Genomic DNA, 19437 nt, shown 5'->3' on the forward strand with positions numbered 1-19437 from the left:
CCAGCCACTGCTCTGGGAACCTGCTCGGAGGACCACAGACGTAGGCTGCCCTTGAGCAAAGGAAGGCATCGCTCTATCAAATCCGTCCACCGCCCCCAGCATTGCGTAGCTCAGTGCAGGTTGGGAAGAGGCTCTGCAGACCACTTTGCCCCCTTCCTTGTAACCTTCCTTCCAGAGACACATGCACCTGGCCTGCCCCATGCCAGTGGCTGGGCCTCAGTGTTTTCCAGGCTCACTGCTACTCTAGATCCTTGAAAATCTCCTTGACCGTTGACCTTAAGAGATGCTCTTCCTGCGCCAGCCCCCTCACGAGACCCTGGCCTCAGTTCCAATGTTATGGAGCTTCCTTCCCAGACCCGAATCATCCAGCTTCACTCCAGAGCTAACTCAGAGCAGAAATTTTCCATGCATTAAGCCCCTCGAGGGATTAGTTTGTTGCTCTCTGTTTCATGTTCAAAGGGCAGGTCTCTCCGTTCCTCTGTGTCCGTCTCCTTTCCGTACCGACTGTTCCCTTCTCTGGCTGCAAGCCCCTGCCTTCGGCTTCACACAGAGAGGTCGTCTGGCAGAGCAAGGCAACGTCTGTTGATTGTCATATGCCGGGGAGGCAGTGTGAGGAACGCCAGCTGACCCCGGGGGAATGGGAATTGGGAACAGTGGAGGGCCATTTAAAAAAGAAGGGGTGATTTCTTCCACTATTGGAAATATCCATGCTTTCCAATAGCTGGCCCCCCAGAGTCGCTCTTTGGGGTTGGTGCTGGTATTTATTCAGCCCTGTACTTCTTCCTGTCCAGTATAGATTTGGGGTAGGAGGTGGTAGGGACCATTCATGCAGCTGTTCGTAGCCACCTAAATGCCCTGGGCTTGGCCCTTTGTTGTGAACTGGACCATTACTGGGTTGATGTCCCATTAGAGAGATGGAACGGAGGAGAAGTACCCCGTGAAAAACCTCGAGCGAGAAGTGGGGATTGAGGGATCGTCCAAAAGAAGAAGAGGGAAACTGAGAAAAAGGAGCATGGAGCTGGGGGAAGAGGAGCGAAAAATCCAAGGGGTGCAAAGAGAATGGGAATAGGAGCAGACAGATTTTTCCCTCTCTCCCTCTAAGGGAACAGCAGCAACAGGGGGAACCCTGATTCACCTTCCCTGCCGTAACTCCCTTGAGGTCACTGGTGCTTCCCCCAGGGTGAAGTTGGTGCAGTGTACGTGGCATATACAGGGCTTGGGAGAATGACAGAATGGATGAGCCAGTAGTCCGGGACTCAAGAGAGCTGGGTTCAAGACTCTGCTCTTCCATAGACTTCTTGTGTGACCCCCGGAAACGTCTCCCAGGCATTCAATGCCTCAGTTTCCCCACGTGTACAATGAGGATGAGTGCCTTGCCTCACAGGGGGGTCATGAGGCTAAATACATTTAAAAAAGCAAGGTGCTCCAATGCTACTGTGATAGAGGGGCAGAGATCCTGTCCACACAGCATACAATCTAGCTAGTCTAATTTGTTTTTACATTTGGGAGAGGAGATGGGTTTACACTACAGAAAAGAAAGGTTTGCAGATTTGTCCATCTGTCTGTCTATGTATCTTAGGCGTGTCTCCAGCAGCCATCAACACAAGCCTCCAGAACCCATGGTGATGGACACTACATGAGAGCCTAGATAAAGAAGTGTAACGACCCCCCGCCAGAGGTCATCAGCGATCGGAAGGACCATCAGCACCGCACCACAGACCTCCATTACTTGAGTTAAAGGAGTAATTCCATTAATTGGTAGCAGTAGTAGGCTGTTATCCACTATCTGGTTCAGCCACTACAAGAGACACGGTACACACACCTGTCCCATAACTCCAGAAGACAGTAGTTTAGATTCCCATAGGCGACATCATAGGCAAAGCTGGGGCTCCAGGTTAGTGACTGCAGGGCAGAGTTAGGTGCTTCGCAGAATCCTGCAGCCTGTCCTTTTCTACCAACCCCACAAATAAACAATATTTTTTTAAAGCAGGGAGAAAGAATGCAAAACTGCCTGGTCATGGCAGGATGGGACAGGGAGCCTGGGCATTGCCCGACCCTCCAGCTCATGACTGCACCGCTGCGAGGGCCATCCGCACCCCAGCACGCGGGCGGCAGGGAGCATTTTGTTAGAGCGGGCACTGTGGTTGGAGGGATCTGCAGGGTAGCAGGGATGGACCCAGATGCACATTCTCAGGGGACTCGTTTGCCCCTGTGCCAACTCTTCATGCACACCGGTGGGATCATCGTACACCCGTCCGGCACACATAAGGCCTGGCACACAGTGCTAGGTGGTGGAGAGGTGAGTTCGGCAGGGCGGTAGGGAAGAAGGCGCTCGGAGGTGGGGTTTCCATCGCACACCCCTGTCCTTTGGCAGAGGGAAGCCCGACTGTCTTTGCATTTTGGCTCTTAGAGCAGGATGTTCTTTGCCTGTCCTGTCCTGTTTGGTAACAAAGCGCAGAGCTGCGGGGGTTTAAATGCCGTGTAGGTGTGGGGTGAGTCACACCTTCATCCCCTCTTGGCCGAACTACAGCAACGCCACAGACCGGGGCCCAAAGACTTCAGCACGACAACTTGTCTCCTCAGCAACACAGGTGACCGCCCGCACATCACATCTGTCTTCTGCTCTCTATGCCGGCTTCCCAGAGAAGAGAGAACCAAGGTCTCAGTCTTCCTCTTCAATCTCCTTCCATGGTCTGGGCCCAGAGTATCTACAACAGCCTAAAGCTCCATGCCAAAAACGTGGTCAATAGCTCAGCTCCTCTGGCATAACAGGTCTCTCAGCAATCAGGGGAAAGCTCGTCTGTCCAGGAGACAGAATTTCCTCAGGGGCTAGCCCAAGTCTGCTGAATACAAATTCCAAAACGTGATCCTTCACCACATATCCTCACCTCAGGGGGAGAAGTGCAAGAGAACAAACACGAGACAGATGTTGGTCACCTTATTTAAAGCCCTCCTGGAAGGCATTCAGTTACCAGTGATGAGTGTGGTATAAGAACCTATATAGACTATAACATAATACAATCCTTTCTGGCTCAGATTGGCCTGTCGCAGCTGGTACCTGAGCTCTCGATGTTGTCATGACATACTGAATAACTGTCCAACTCAAACAACTACAAACTATAGCCACAAGCAAACAGGCTTCTACACAGCTTGAGTCCCAGCTTTGTCTGTGTTGTTTACCAAGAACCACACCCTCCCTGAAGCTTTGTACACAGAGACACCTAGTGACTGAATAATGTACTGCAAGTGAACATATTACAGATGTACTGCACTTGGGAAAAGTTTATTTCTACAGTGTGCTTGTCAAGGGAGCTGGGTGAGGAATTTAGACTCCACCCTAGTACGATGCTTGGAACATGCTGGATGCATTTCTCCAGTCTCTCTGGTTCTAACCTAGCCCGCCTGCATTATCACAATTAAAAGACATGAATGGCTGGTGAAATCTGCATTAACAACAACAACAAAAATCACTCCCTGGAAGCCCAAGTTCAAATCCTGCCTGAGACCAAAGCTGAAATGAAAGGGATCCCCCAAGGACCCCATCACAGAGCCATCCCCAAATTGAATAGGGCTCACAGCCTGGAGCCCAGAGAGGCCCTAGACAGGCCAAAGGGAATGTTTCAGGCCAGAGCTACTCGACAGGAAAAGCCCTGTTGGGTTATCCAGCCCCTCTGCCTGGCCAGTGCAGAAGTGTCCCCTGCAGTGTAGGCGTCAACATCTCAGATGCGCTGGGGGAGCTGTGGTCTCCTGTGGTCTCCTTATTGCCTCTCAAGCGCCCCCTCGTGGATGGAGGTTGCTCTACAGCACCCTGCCTCTGGCCATCCCGTCTCTTCGGGGGCTCTTTAAGGACTCGCAGTTCACCAAGTTAATCAAACAGCCCCCAGAAGGGATCCCGTTTATTCAGTCCTCAGGGGGCCAGGGGCCCTCCAAGCCCCAGCCCTAGGTCAGTCTCTGGTTCCCAGCAGCCTTTCAACACACAACACAAACGTATACAGTCTTCACTCCAGGTTCAGCTGGGCATGGCCCCCTCCTCCCTGAGAGTCGGTCTGTCTGTCTGTCAGTCTCTCTCCTGCTTCTTGGGCAGGGTGTCCCCAATCCCCCCGCTCCTTGCAGCACTTTCTCCTGCTTCCTGCAGTCTCAGTTACTCTCCCTCCCCTTGGCCTGGGATCACTTGATTCCCCTGAGGTGGGGCTCCTCATGCAATCAGGACTGGCTTGGCCCCAGGCTCCCCAGCTAAAGGGCAAGCTACCCTGGTAAGGTCCTAAGGAGTGCAATGCGGGAAGGCGTGGGGGACAGGTGGAACTGAGGTTCATCAGCTGTGGCAGAAGCCCAGTTTGGAGGTGGGGAAGGGGCTAGTTACTGTCTTTCTCCCTTGCCAGTTCTGCTGATGGTGCAGTTCATGGGAAAAGAAACTTGGAATGGATCAGAAGTGTTGAGCTGGCCAGCTAGCATGGCCCTTTCTTACAACCCCTGCCTTTCTTTATCTCTTACCGTCCAGTACAGAGCATGGAGGGAGAAAGATACAGTGAGCTTTGTCCATCTCAGAGGCGGCTGACGTGTTGTAATTCTTCACAGCTTTTTCGCTGAGCCTCCATGCGTGAAGGGATCTGAAAATTCTCCTGATTAGATTTTTTGTTGTACAGATGTCCAGAAAATGAAACCATATGGCAGAGTGTAAAGAAATGACAGCTTCCCCGAGATGTTTTCATCCAGGAGACTAAAACAGTTTGGATCTATTTCCCCTCCCTCCTCCAATGTAGTAATAAAGCAATTAGAGTTTTCTCTTTATGAAAGAGGCGCTCGAGGAAGTGGCAGGGAGAAGAGGCCATTCATGCCTGTAGACACTCGTATTTAGATGCTGTTGTTGCTTTTAGAGCGAGGTAAATTGGAAGAGAATAAAAGGAAAATGTGGAAGATGCATTTCTCTTTTCAGTGATTGCTGTGAATTCATCCAACAGAGAAACAAATTCCTTCTGGGGCATTAAAACCTGGCTTGATTTTCCGCAGAAGCTCTGAAAAAATCAGATCAAATGACCACCTTGCTTTAGTGATCACCAGAAATGACTCAACGATTCTCATTGTTTGCATCTCTCCACAGGGGGCGCTGTTTTTCCCAGGTGCCATATTTCACTGGGATAACCCCCGATTCCAAATAGGAGGCAGGAGGGCTGTTTTCACTGCCCAGTTGTTGAAGAAGCCAGCTCTGCCAGGAGAAAGAACTAAGCATGTTACCCCACCCACCCCAGCAGGCCCAAAGGCAAGTCAACCAAAGTGCGCAGCCAGTGGGTATGGAAGGGTGCTGGTAAGATGCTTGCAGAGGCGGACTTACGGTGAAACACAGGGTGCCAGCTACAGGGGGCCCCCCAACGAGAGGGGGCCCCAGAGCCAGGCAGCTGTGGGGGCAGAAGCTTGGTTCGGCCGGTTCCAGGGGCTCCTGCTGCAGGCTCCACCCACACCCACCGGCAGCCAAGCTCCCCCCGCCCCTGCCTCTTCCCTGGGTGCGTCGCCTTCCCGCCCCTCCCAGCGCTTCCCCCACCACCAAACAGCTGTTTACCGGTGCTCAGGTTGCTCCAGGAGGGAGGGGGAGGAGTGGGGCCGCAGTGCACTTGCGGGAGGAGACGGAGAAGAGGTGGGGGCGGGGCCTTGGGGAAGGGGGTGAAAATGGGGCAGGACAGAGCAAAGGCGGGGCCCCCTAACTCCCCCCACACATACCCCACCCCCTGCTGTGAGCTGCTCAGGGCAGGGGTCTGGGGTGGGGCAGGGGATTGGGAGCACCCCTATGACCCCAACCCCCTGCCCTCCCTGACTCCTGGACCCCTCACATCCCCTCCACTCTGAGCACCAAACGGGAGCTCCTGCAAACCCCCCACATTCTCATCTGCACCCCTCGCACCAAATGGGAGCTGCCCCAGGTAAGCGCTCGACACCCCAACCTCCTGCCCCAACCCTGACCCCTTTCTGCATCCTGACTCCTGGCCAGACCCTGCACCCCGACTCCCTCCCAGACCCTGCCCCTCCAGCCCTGTCTCCTGAACCCTCTCACACCTCCCAGCCCCCTGCCCTCCCTGACTCCTGCACCCCCTCCCACATCCCCACCTGCACCCCTCGCACCAAACGGGAGCTGTCCCAGGTAAGCACTCCACATTCCAACCCCCTGTCCCAGCCCTGAGCCCCCTCCCGCACCCCAGCTCCTGAGCAGACCCTGCACCCCAACCCCCAGCCTGCTCCCACACCCTAACTCCCTCCCAGACCCCGCACCCCCAATGCTTTTCTACGTTTGTTTTATAAAGCTCTTATCCAAAGCACTTTACAATAGTTAGCTAACAATACGAACTATAACTGGAGAGATCATTAAGTGGCCCGCCGAGACTCTCAGCGATTTTTCAAGTGGTCTGTGGGAAAATGAGTTCAACTACAAAAACAAACAAGGTCCCTCACTTTACTTTCATTTACTTCCTATTACTTACAGGAGGAGGATGAAGAAAAAAGAATAAAACCAGGGTCGGAGGGGAGATAAGAGAGACTGCTCTTTTTCTTGGCTGGGTCCCAAGGAGGGGTCCCCAGCATGAAGCTGAGCACAGGCCCCACTAACTCTAAATCTGCCACTGGATGCTTGACTGGCATCTGTCACTCAAAGGGGGTTGAAGGTCACTGATGTAGCCCGAACAGGTCGCTCAGCTATTCTGCAGTTCTGGGGGGAGCAGGGCAGCGTGGATCAAGCTGTATAAACATGACACACACACACACACTCACTGCCTCCTGTATATTTTGGTTCCCTGGAGATTAATCTGTTTGCTTCCTGCGTCCGTTGCAGAATCGGGTTATGAAATGTCACCACTGTGTCGTCACTTCTTTTGCATTATTATGATTTCAAAACTCACCAGCGTCAGATCCCTTAATCCAGATTTACGACATGTCTCAGGCAGATGCTCCTCGCCAGTCCTGCCGGAGGGTTTATTAAACCTCTATCAAAGCAGAGTTTGGTTTTCCCCCTTTCTCTTGGCAATCAGCCCCTGACATTCTGGCTGGCCCGCTGCTCCCTTGTTGTGACGAGAGGCAGGGCTAATGATCTGAGTATGGTGCTGGGTGCTGGAAATGTCCAAATTCTAATCCCAGCTCCGCCACTGACTCGGCCACGGCCACAGGCAAGTCACTTTGCTCACAAGTTTCAAAAGCTGCCGCTTGTTTTGCAGGCCTGCTTGTTTGGGTGCCTGGGGCCTGGTGTGCGAAGCGGCTGACAACTCACCACTCCAGCTAAAGCCAATGGGAGCTGCAAGCAGGGTGGGATGGAAGGTGCTGACTTTATCCCTTAGGGGCCAGATTTTCAGCAGAGCTCTGCGTGCTGCGGGGAGGAGCAGGGATGGTATGGAGCACTTATGCCAGCTCTCGATCAGGCAGATATTGCCCCAGGCCAGAACTGGCCAGTTAGGGCAGCATTAAGTCCCTTTTGCACCACCGGAGTGTGAGGAGAGGGAGCAAGGAGCCCTGCCCCCACGCACGGCCCATGGAAGAACCAGCCATGGCTGCGCTCCCTATGCTCAGCGGGAGTGCAGGAGGCATTCTGCTTCTCCCCGGTCTTTGCCCTGGAGCACGGGGACCCCCCACTGCAGGGCTGGGCAGTCTACTCCTTGCACAGTGCTTCGATGCTGCCGTGACAGCTGCTTTAGAAAGACCCCTCTGCAGCCAGGCCGAGCTCTTGGAGCTGTTTGGATCCCACCCCTGGCTACTGCAGCTGAGCCCCTCCTCCCCACAAGCTAAGAGTGCTTTCTGACAGCCGAACACACAGTCTTTGTGGACCATTCAGAGAGACTTATGTTAGCTGGGCAAAAAATAAGTGCCCAGCATAGAAATGCTTTTCTAGGCCTCCCCTTTCCGACCCACGCTGACTCACGATCCGCCTGACCCACGCTGTATTGGAAACCACTGTCCCAGGAGCAGCCTAGGGACGCAATGGTGGCTCTTAGGGGACGTCTACACTGCGATTGGACACCTGCGGCTGGCCCGTGCCGGCTGACTCGGGCTTGCGGGCCTCGAGCTAAAGGGCTGTGATATTGTGGGGTAGACGTTTGGGCTCAGGCTGGACCCCGCAAGGTGGGAGGGTGCCAGAGCTCGGGCTGCAGCCGGAGCTTGCATGCCTACACTGCAATTCACCAGCCCCTTAGCCCGAGCCAGCACAAGTCAGCTGGCACAGGCCAGCCGTGGGTTTTTAATTGCAGTGTGAACATCCCCTGAGAGTCACACTTCATTTCCTCTTTACGGGGCACCAAAGAGCCACTTTGCTCTCCCCTTGTACCAGGGCCAATCAATGCGCCTGCATTCTCCCTGCCTGTGATGTGGCAGGGCTTCTCAGCAGTGATAAATGCAAAGAAATGCAGATTGGAGAAAACAATCTCAAAGACATGAATGCAGTGCCGGGGGCTCAGTGAGCTGTCACCATTCACGAAAGCGATCTTGGCGTCACCGTGGATAGTTCTCTGCAAACATCCATTCAATTATTCAGCAGCAGGCAAAAAAGCGAACAGAATGTTAGGAACCATTAGGAAAGGGATAGAAAATAAGACAGAAAAATATCACAGTGCCACTATATAAATCCTGACTGCACCCACACCTTGATTACTGTGTCCAGTTCTGGTTGCCCATCTCCAAAAGGGTATAATGAAACCAGAAAAGGTTCAGAGAAGGGCAGCAAAGATGATCGAGGATATGGAGCGGCTTCCAGATGAGGAGAGTCTAAAAAGATTAGAGTTATTCAGCTTAGAAAAAAAAATGATGAATGGGGGGGATCTGATAGAATCATGAACGGTGTAGAAAACGTGAATAGAGAAGTGTTATTTACCCTTTCCTATCCTCCAAAAACTAGGACAAAATTAAGAGGCAGCAGGTTTAATACAAATAAGAGGAGGTATTTTTTTCACACAACACCCAATTAACCTGTGGAACTCATTGCCTTGGGATGTTGTGATGACCAAAAGTATACCTGGGTTAAAAAGAGAAGTGGATAAGTTCCTGGAGGATAGGTCTGTCAATGGCTATCACCTAGGTGGTCAGGGATGTAAGCCCATGCTCAGAGTGACCCTAAACCTCTCTTTGCAAGAAGCCAGGAGGAGAAGACAGGGGTGAGTCTCTCCAAAATTGCAGTGTTCTGTTCATTCCCTCTGGGGCACCTGGCACTGGCCACTGTCGGAAGACAGGATACTGGGCTAGATGGACCGTTGGTCTGACCCAATATGGCAGCTCTTATGTTCTCCCCAGCTCGACAAGCTCACTGCCATGCCTAGTCGCCTTTAAGTAGGTTATTTGTCCAAATATAAGCACATAAAGAGACAAAACCAGTTCCTCAGCTCACTCTTTGTCCTAGGATTTCCTGGCCTCCCCTGCCAGGGGTCTCCAGTAATCCTGTGCCAGCCAGGTCCCTTCTCACAGCCAGTTCTCATGCAGCCAGCTCTGTTCCCCTTCCTGAATGCCGGCCCCAGAGCTGCATCTCTGAGCCCCTGGCCCTTCGTTCCGGGACTCCTCACCAGAGTGAGCTCCATGACTCTGCGGTTCCTCTCCCCTGCACGGCCTCCTCTTCCTGCCCTTTGAGAGGCCTTTGTAGCCCCCGGGGCACCCCGCCCTTTCATTGGCTCAGTTGGGCCCACTTGCTCTGACCCAGAAGAGCTGGTCCTGCTCCCCTGTGACAGTCGTGACATTAAAAGCATTGTACCGGTCTGCTATTAACGCCTTCAGTGGGCGCGTTTCTCCATTCAGCAGTGGCTTGCCATATATTCAGTTTGATTTTTGCAACATTTTGGTGTATTTTTCCTTGGACTTTGTGCCTCTTGGTGAATTATCCCTGTGTCTGCTGCATTTATTCTCTGCATTTGGATGGGAGCTTTTCCACTAGATTTGTGCGTATCTATTGCTCCTGGTAGACTTTGTGTGGGTCCTCTGTGTGTTCTCCTTTGATCTCCTGCTGCTTTTGTCCCTAGGAGTAACTTATCCCAAATTAGTCAATCTTTTAAGATTTGAGGAGCACCTGAGCTGGCCACTTGGTGCAGTCTGGCAATACAAGGGGCTGTTGTCACTCCAGAGCGGTGAAAAAGCACCTTTCATTGGGGACTCTTTTTGTGGGTTGAAAACGCACTTCAGGCGCTTCTAAGATTTTACACGGCTCCTTCTGCTGACGTACCCAGCTGCTGCCTGAACACGTGCAGCCTTTGCCCTTCACAGCTAATGGCTGCCGTTATTTTGTTTTCTTCTTTATCCAGACCCCTTGCAATTTTTCCACTGTGATCTAAAGAATGTCCATTTACTAAATACCTCCCCTTTCATGTCCAGCTACTCAGGGACACGACTCAGATCCCACAGTGATGAGAGGGATAAGAACCTACGCAGAAGAGAACAGGAATAGAAGAGGGTTGAAAAGTGCTACATACGAGCTGTTGTTTATTATCATTCCGGTGATTCGGTGGAAATATTATTTAGACCACACTAGCGCTTGGAGACCACCCAGTCACGACTGGGGTTGCATTGTACTGGGCGCTGTACCAACCCAGAGTCCCTGCCCTCAAAAGATTAGAAGCCTCATGCTGGATGCTGTTGCAGGTGCTGGTCCAGCACAATCTCCACCTCTCAGTATGGCAACACTCCAGCCTCAGTTTCCCCCTCAGATGAACTCAGGCACACCTGGAGGTTTCAAAGACGGTCCCCCTCTTGGGGTCTGGATACAGTTCCTTCAGCCCTCCCATGCTCAAACAGCACCTCCTCTGGTCAGCAGGGTTCGCCACAGCCCTGGGAGGAACTACAAGTCCCAGCATGACCGTTCTTAAAGGATCCAAGCCTTAGCATGGGGCTGGCTGTCCCCGGGCTGCAAGGCGTATACTCTGTGTTTCTTCTTTGTTCTTTGCTGCTTGTTTGCTTGCAAACCAAAGCTTGGTTTATTGCAACGCCAGTTCGCTCCCATAAGTCCTCCTCTGCAGTTCTGCCTAACACACAGGAGGGGAGGGTTTTTTTAAAAGATGAGCTGATGTATTGTAGAAAATGTGGCCCCCTTCTAGGCCCAAATGCCCCCCCCCGCCCTTCTGCCCTGTGTGTTACTCAGAGAAACCCACTGACACCTGCCACATATTCCTCCCCACAGATAGCGCTTTGGGCAGAAGCTCCATAACCAGCCAGCACGGAGTAAATCGTGGGTTGATGCATCACGAGATGTGGGATATGCCACACGAGATGGAGGCTTTAAGGAAATAAAGGATCCGATCCTGGTACCAGCTACACAGCAGTGTAAATCCAGAAAAACGTGACTTTATTGCTATTTGCATTTGTGTTAGAGTCTCATGTAGAGGCCTGCGAGGCCACGGCTGAAATCGGGGGCCTGTTGCGTTAGGTGCTGTACAGACAGATAGCAAGAGGCCTGGTCTACACTTAAAAGCTTTGCTGGCATAGTGATGTCAGTGAGGGGTGTGAGGACATGGTTATCCCAGCTAAAAAGTCCTTTTGCCAGTCGAGCTTATTACCTTTGGGGAACTGGTACAAGCAACGTCTCCATTAGGAGGGTTTGCTGGTTGAGCTAGACTGGTGTATTTATACTGGCAAATCCTTTCCAGTGTTGACACAGCCTGAGACAGTCCCTGGCCCAAAGCCCTGACAATCTAAATCAGTGGCCCTCAACCTATTGACCATTGTGGGCCGCATGTGCAGCTCTATTTGTGTGATCTGGGCTGCAGCCACACAATATATGTACTGCCGAGGATGGCACATGGTTGCAGCGGTGTGCTGATTGGGCCGCAAGTGGCCTGTGGACCGCAGGCCGAGAACCACTCATCTAAATGGACAAGACAAAGGAGGAAAGAGGAAACAGGCAGCGAGAGGGGAACTAAAGAACCCAAGGTCACAAACAGGTCAATGAAGAGCACCCAGGTCTCCTGGATCCCAGTCCAGTGCCTTACCCATGAGATTAGACTGCCTCCCTTGATATTAACGGAGCCGTTCTGGGTCTACTCCAGTGTCCCTAGGGTCAGGCTCTGGCCCAGTGACACAATGCAGTAACCTCCCTTGTGCACAGGGTCACAACATGCTCTACAGGGGGGATCAAGTTGTGAATTAAGGAAGAGAGAAAAGTTTTCGGGCGAGGTTTCCAGTAACTCAGGGACTCGCGGTATGTCTACACTGCAATAAAAGATCCTCAGCAGCAAGTCTCAGAGCCCAGGTCAGCTGACTCGGGCTAAAAATATCCATGTAGACATTTGGGTTCAGGCTGGATCCCGGGCTTGGAGACCCTTCCCAGCTCCAGCCCAAGCCCAAATCCATACACTGCTCTGTTTAACCCCATAGCATGGGCCTGAGTCAGTTGACCCAGACTCTGAGACTCGCTGCTGGGGGTTTGTTATTGCGTGTAGACCTGCCCTTAGTGGTACCGTCGGGAGGCTGAGGCAGCAAAGCCGTTGGGAGCTGGACACCGGGTGTGAGGTGGGACGCATGAGCAGAGGGGTAACTCTGAGGTCAGGGATGCGGGCTGAGGCCTGGGTGACCCCTGTGGCGTTGGGATGGGAAGTCAGCGGGATGGGGCGGGGATGTGAGGAGTGGAGAAGAGGTGGGGGGTGAAGTCAGCGCGTGGGGTGAGCAGGTTACAAGGGGTGAGAGAGCGGAGAGGTGGGATGCAGATCGGAGCAGCAAAGTGAGCGGATGGATAGGACAGGTGATCAAACGCCGCGGTGATGGGTGCGGGAGAAGAGCCTGCCCAGCAGGTCAGAGGAGTCAATCCTGTTTTCATGCATACACCCTTAATGCAACTGGAGGAGAGAAATACAGCAGCTGGTGTGAACTGGTGCATCTCCCTTGTTTTCCATGGAGTGTCGCTCACCTACTCCGTCACCAGCAGGGGACCTGGCCCAGCCCAGCTGCCCTCCACACAGCCCCGCTTGTCCTCCGAAAGCAGCTCAGCCCATTCCTCGCAAGGTGAGGGCTGATGAAGAGGGTACTTCATCGTCTGAGTCTCCCTGAGAGCTGGCTCCTTGGCGGGGCTGCCCTCTTCAGCCCTCCCATGTTAACAAGATCTCACTTACAGACATCGGCCGCAGTGTGACAGTATCTCTGGGCCGTGCCACGGGAGGAGACGTTAGCTTCAAAACAAGAGGCGTACTAGGTATAAAAATACCCCTTTCCAGTAGCGTATCGGCCGCAGCCTTTCCACCAGCAAAGGGGAAACCTACACGCATTAACGCTCAGGGCTCTTGGCTACGCGGTGGGCCCCTGCCCGTACCCGTACAGCCTTCCCCATGCATCCTTCGTTCTTTCTAGCTAGCAAGTGCATGACCCTGATGGACCTGGCCTGGATTCAAACCAGTGAGGCAAAGCACTGAAAAGCTGGCCAGCCTGCTGTCCATTTCCTGAGCTAGAGGAAGTGTTATTGGGCTTCCGAGCTGTCCCTTGGGAAGGGCAAAACCGGGTGATTGCCCTGGGCCCCGCACTTTGATGAAATCTGGACTGTCCCGACATGTAACCCTTTGTCCCCTTTAGGGACGGCCCTGTTGGGCTTACTCCGCTTTTGCTATGAGGATGCATAGAAAATGCAATCGAGGGCACTGTGTTACCTACTACTCTTGAATTATATGCTGACCTCCCACAGTGCTGGAAAGATGATACATAACTTGCTCCCATACCTGCCTGCTTGCCTGCACTTCAGAGTGGAATGCAAGAGCCGGGGTGCTGCTGACCATATAGCTTGACGGATGCCTCCCCCAACGGCAGATCCTGTTCCCCAGAAGTTACTCAGACTTGTATCAGCCCTCGCCCTGTACATCATTCAGGAAGCGTGTCTTGGCCTGGCCACAGGTGCACAGCGTCCAGCCACTTTGGAAATATTCCCAGAGAGATTTCTCTGCTCAAGCGGCTTCTCTCGCCTGTTTCGTTGTTGTCACCCTGTATCCTACGGGGAGAGCGGTGGGGGTGGAGATCAAAGAACTAAGCTTAAACTCTCCTGCCAGTGTAATTGAATTAAGCTTCTTAATAAAGCCGGGTGTTGTTTTTCTAATTCCCCTCCAGACTCTCTAATGCTATTACCCCAAACACAGCACCGTTTAAATAGCTTATTATTGATGGGTTTGGAAAGCAAGCTCGCTGCGTATATAGCAGACACACAGCACTGGCTCGGAAGGAACGGGAGGATGGTGGCTGGCATCTTATAAATATAGAGATTAGATTAAAAAGCGGGACGGCGCAAAGCGGCTTTTAAATGGTGAGGGGCCGAATCCAGCTCCCATTGATATCACGGATATCTTCAGCTGCTCTTGGATCAGGCCCTAAGAGAGGTCAAGGCCACGTTTACACTGAGATTTTAGCCAATGGTGCAAAGGCCTAGTGTACAGACAGTTTACACCAGTGCAGTGTCTCCAGGTGGAGATTGCTCTGCCCTTGTGTAAATTGTGTCTGCACAAGGTGGCTAATATCCCAGGGCAGACAAGGCCTGATGGATGGTTCCGTTCTGTCTTCAGGTCAGTGGGACGACCTGTGTCAGTGTCTGAACAAAGGTGTCACAGTCAGAGGAGTGGTGGAGCGTAGGAATCGCTCAGCCCGACAATCCACCTGGCCCAGTGCCCTGTCTCAGCACCAGCTGCTTCGAATGAAGATGCAAAAACTCTGCAGCAGACAGATGTGGGATAATCTGCCCTCCTCCATAGCACTGGAAGGGACCTTGAGAGGCCATCTAGTCCAGTCCCCTGCACTCATGGCAGGACTGAATATTAGCTAGACCATCCCTGACAGCCATTTGTCCAACCTGTTCTTAAAGACCCTCCAGTGCCATAGGTTCCACAACCTCCCTAGGTAACGTGTTCCAGGACTCCCTGCATCACCTTCTTAGTGGGGTTTTGAACCAGTGGATCTCTGGCCCCCTGACAATGCCTCCCTGCACAGTGCCCCAAGGAACACCTGCAGCCCACCCCCTGGCACAACAGGAATGTGGCATTTCGGCTGTATTTCACGTCTCACGCATTAGTTGCTTTCTTCCTATTTTTAGCAGTCTTGTCAATGGCAGCCTCTGTACTGCTGGTGAGTTTGGGGTCATCTTCAGCTTAGGTAAAAAAGCAGGAAACTACCCCAGAAAAAACTGTCAAAAACCAGGCCCTGCCAAGCATGGGATCTGTCCTCCCCGAGGTATTCGCATTCTTAGGAGTTTTGTGCCAACGGCTGCTCCATGAACACACAAAGGGGATAACAGACCCCTTGTCTAGAGACAAGCACACAGGATATAAGGGGCACAAAATTTGCAATGCCAAGCACCATGCAACTTTTGCATACAAGTGGATTATTTATAATCTGATAGGAACTTTGCACACAACCATAATATCTGCCTGGACTTAATCATACCTTATTTCAAATTTAAATATGTCTGGCTTCAGCTTCCAGCCGTTGGTTCTTGTTCTGTTTTTCTCCAATAGATTCAAGAGCCTGGTAATAACTGGCGTTTTCTCCCCATGAAGGTGCCTGTACATGGATCAAGTGACCCCTTTGAGCTCTTCAGATCTCTAAGTATAGGGTATTTTCCAAGTCCTCAGATCATTTTAGTGGCTGTTCTTGGCAACCTTTCCAAACTTTCAACATCCTTCTGCTCTGACCCAGGGCCAGTCTACATCAGCACTTCCACCCCACCATTGCTACCATTTATGTTGGGAGACGTATCATGTGCAAGCAGTCTGTGAGTTGTGGATTTCAAGGTACAATTTGTCCAAAATGAGATCAGAGTGAAGGGGGGCAAAATAGTGATCCTCTTCTTAATGTCTGCCCCATGTGATGAATGTGGGAGTTTGGGTGATAGTTCTTTATTCCAATAAGTGCTTCAGTTTCCCTCTGTGCCTAGTATTACTATGTGCTGAGTAAAGAGCAGGAGACATGAGGTGTCTTGTCACATAACAGTCTGGGGTGACAGGAATGGGTCATTTAGGACTGGCAGGGACCAACCCAGGTCAATGGAAGACCTTATAGAGACAAAGGACACCCCAAGTTGACACCAATCAATGGAAGGCTCCCAGCTTGGCTGCGTGGAGCGCACGTGAAGTCAGGAGGAAGACAAGAGGAGGAGGTGACAGGAGGCCATAAGAAGAACAGGGTGCAGAGCAGGGAGAGCTGCAGGCCCACCTGGAACTAAGACAAAGAGGCAGAGAAAGGAAACCAGGATGGTTCCTACAGCAGCGTGGCTCACGAGATCCTGGGCTTGGCCTGTGTGAGCTCTCTTCACCTTTGCTTCTCTGTGCTAACCTAACAACTTCCTGATGCTGCATTCCAGTTGACTAACAAACCATACTCTGTTTTAAAAGGCTGCCTAGTGTCACTGAAAGTATTTGCTGAGGTGCATTGACCCCTGCAGAGGGGAAAGGTCTCTCAACAGAGCTCATGGTGTGAAATAGGAGTGCTGGCAACAGAGGCTCAGTCTCAGAGGCTTTGAGGCTGTGTTACCTGGGGTTTTCTTAACGTGAAACTATGGTAACTAGTCTTTTTTTTAAGGCAGTTTCAGGATATAAATCAGTGGGAACACAGCTCCTCCATCTGATGAATGATTGGTACACACAAGAGTGCTTTCACCCAAAAAATCCTTGTTTTTAATTAATAATTGTTTAGAGCACCCCAGATAGAGTTACCCAAAGTCAGAGATGGTGTTGAGTGGTCAGAAGCAGGTTTCTGGTGATCAGCCTTCTTCCTAGCCACTGGAGAACTGGATGTTTGTCTCCTAGGTCATTGAAAAATTTCTCCAAATTACGCTTTCCAGAAAGAGATTAGTTGTGTTGCTCAAAACAAAGCACATATCTCATAATAACCCCTACAGGGCTAACAATTTTCCTAGCATCAGCAAAATAACTCCTATTTCCACTTATCAGCAAAGCAACTCCCAGCAAGAAACACAGAGTCAGACTCTCAAATCTACACTTCCCATTTACATTATCTACACTTCCTCCCATTCTCATGAATCTGTCACTTTATCTGTCCGTATTAGCGACACTGCAGCTATGCAGCTATTTGCCTGCTTAGGTAAAGGCCAAATTATTCCTGACTACATGGTGTTTTCACTTCCAATTAATGGTGGCTGAGTACACAAAATGGCTGTGGTTATGTCGAGTCCAGTTCTCTCGTAACAGCTGCGTAGAGTCATAGAATCATAGGCCTGGAAGGGACCTCGAGAGGTCATCTAGTCTTTCCAACGGAAGAAGTTAAGCTGACTGGTCTGTAATTCCCTGGGTTGTCCTTATTTCCCTTTTTATAGATGGGCACTATATTTGCCCTTTTCCAGTCTTCTGGAATCTCTCTCGTCTTCCATGACTTTTCAAAGATAATCGCTAATGGCTCAGATATATCCTTAGTCAGCTCCTTGAGTATTCCAGAATGCATTTCATCAGGCCCTGGTGATTTGAAGACATCTAGCTAGTCTAAGTGATTTTTAATTTGTTCTTTTCCTATTTTAGCCTTTGATCCTACCTCATTTTCACTGGCATTCACTATGTTAGATGCCCAAACACCACCAAACTTCTTGCTGAAAACTGAAACAAAGAAGTCATTAAGCACCTCTGCCATTTCCACATTTTCTGTTATTGTTTTTTCCCCCTCATTGAGTAACGGGCCTACCCTGTCCTGGGTCTTCCTCTTGCTTCTAATGTAGTTGTAGAATGTTTTCTTGTTACCCTTTATGTCTTTAGCTAGTTTGATCTTGTTTTGTGCCTTGGCCTTTCTAATTTTGTCCCTACATGCTTGTGTTAGTTGTTTATATTCATCTTTTGTAATTTGACCTAGTTTCCACTTTTTGTAGGACTCTTTTTTGATTTTTAGATCATTGAAGATTTCCTGGGTAAGCCAGCCTGGTCTCTTGCCAGACTTCCTGTCTTTTCTACGTAGTGGGATAGTTTGCTCTTGTGCCCTTAATAATGTCTCTTTGAAAAACTGCCAGCTGTCTTCTATTGTTCTTCCCCTTAGACTTGCTTCCCGTGGGATCTTACCTACCAACTCCCTGAGTTTGCTGAAGTCTGTCTTCTTGAAATCCATTGTCTTTATTGTGCTGTTCTCCCTCCTACCATTCCTTAGAATCATGAACTCGACCATTTCATGATCACTTTCACCCAAGCTGCCTTCCACTTTCAAATTCTCACCCAGTTCCTCCCTATTTGTCAAAATCAAATCTAGAACAGCCTCTCCCCTGGTAGCTTTCTGCACCTTCTGAAATAAAAAATTGTCTCCAGTACGTTCCAAGAACTTGTTGGATAATCTGTGCCCTGCTGGGTTATTTTCCCAGCAGATGTCTGGGTAGCTAAAGTCCCCCATCACCGCCAAGTCCTGGGCTTTGGATGATTTTGTTAGTTGCTTAAAGGAAGCCTCATCCACCTCTTCTTCCTGGTTAGGTGGCCTGTAGTAGACCCCGACCATGACATCACCCTTGGTTTTTACCCCTTTTATCCTTACCCAGAGACTTTCAACAAGTCTGTCTCCTATTTCTATCTCAACCTCAGTCCAAGTGTATGCATTTTAATATATAAGGCAACATCTGCTCCCTTTCCCCCCTGCCTGTCCTTCCTGAACAAGCTGTACCCTTCTATACCAATATTCCAGTCATTCATATTATCCCACCAGGTCTCTGTGATGCCAACTATGTCATAGTTGTGTTTATTTACTAGCATTTTGAGTTCTTCCTGCTTATTCCCCATACTTCTCACATTAGTATACAGACATCTGAGATCCTGATTTGATTCCCCTCCCCCAGTTCTGTCTTGTCTCTCTTTTTTCCCTGCTATAACAGCCCAGGCTCCCCACAAATTCTGACCCTTTCCCCAGGTCTCCATGTTCTTGACTTACCTGTGGGCTTTGGTCACCTGCCCCCTTCGAACCTAGTTTAAAGCCCTCCTCACGAGGTTAGCCAGTGTGTAGCCAAATATACTCTTTCCCTTCCTCGATAGGTGGACCCCATCCGTGCTTAGCAGTCCTTCTTCCTGGAACAGCATCCCGTGGTCAACGAAGCCAAAGCTCTCCTGGCAACGCCATCTTCGCAGTCAGGCATTCACCTCCAGGATGCATCGGTCTCTGCCTGGGCCCCTACTCTTGGCCCACCGAAGGGGTGCCTCCCACAGACTCTTTCATAGTAGAAGCATAGCACAGAGCCTGTGGATCCATGACTCTGCAATCCAAGAATAACTGGCAGTTTCTGCTAGAATGATGTGCTGGGAACTAGTAAAGTGCTGATATTTCTTATGAATATCAAACAGCTTCCATTAAGAAGACATAGGCACCGACTCCGTGGGTGCTCTGGGGCTGGAGCACCCATGGGGGAAAAATGAGCCCATCAGCACCTCCCCCTCCCCCCAGCGCCTCCTGCCTGCTGCTGGCCCCCGCCAATCAGTGCCTCCCTCTCCCTCCCCGTGCCTCCCACCCGCCACAGTCAGCTGTGTCGCAGCGTGCAGCAGGCTGGGAGGGAGCGGGGAGGAG

General features: G+C 51.1%; 1 protein-coding gene across 2 annotated transcripts in view; it reads right to left on the reverse strand.

Moving 5' to 3' along the window:
- The window catches only part of LOC140908093 (calcium and integrin-binding family member 4-like), a 42536-nt gene extending 23542 nt beyond the window's left edge, over nt 1-18994 (reverse strand). Inside the window, exon 1 of one of the 2 annotated variants that reach the window (XR_012157748.1) lies at nt 18811-18994. Coding sequence is in view for 1 of the 2 variants with exons in the window: in XM_073335069.1 (XP_073191170.1) it covers nt 13641-13697 (57 nt within the window). In the remaining variant the exon portion in view is untranslated. Of the gene's footprint in view, nt 1-13640; nt 13704-18810 lie in introns of those variants that run through there. The other variant, XM_073335069.1, reaches the window with a different exon arrangement.
- Nucleotides 18995-19437: the final 443 nt, after the last annotated feature.

This window comes from Lepidochelys kempii, chromosome 3 (genome assembly GCF_965140265.1).
Source record: "Lepidochelys kempii isolate rLepKem1 chromosome 3, rLepKem1.hap2, whole genome shotgun sequence".
NCBI classification, from domain to species: Eukaryota; Metazoa; Chordata; order Testudines; family Cheloniidae; genus Lepidochelys; species Lepidochelys kempii.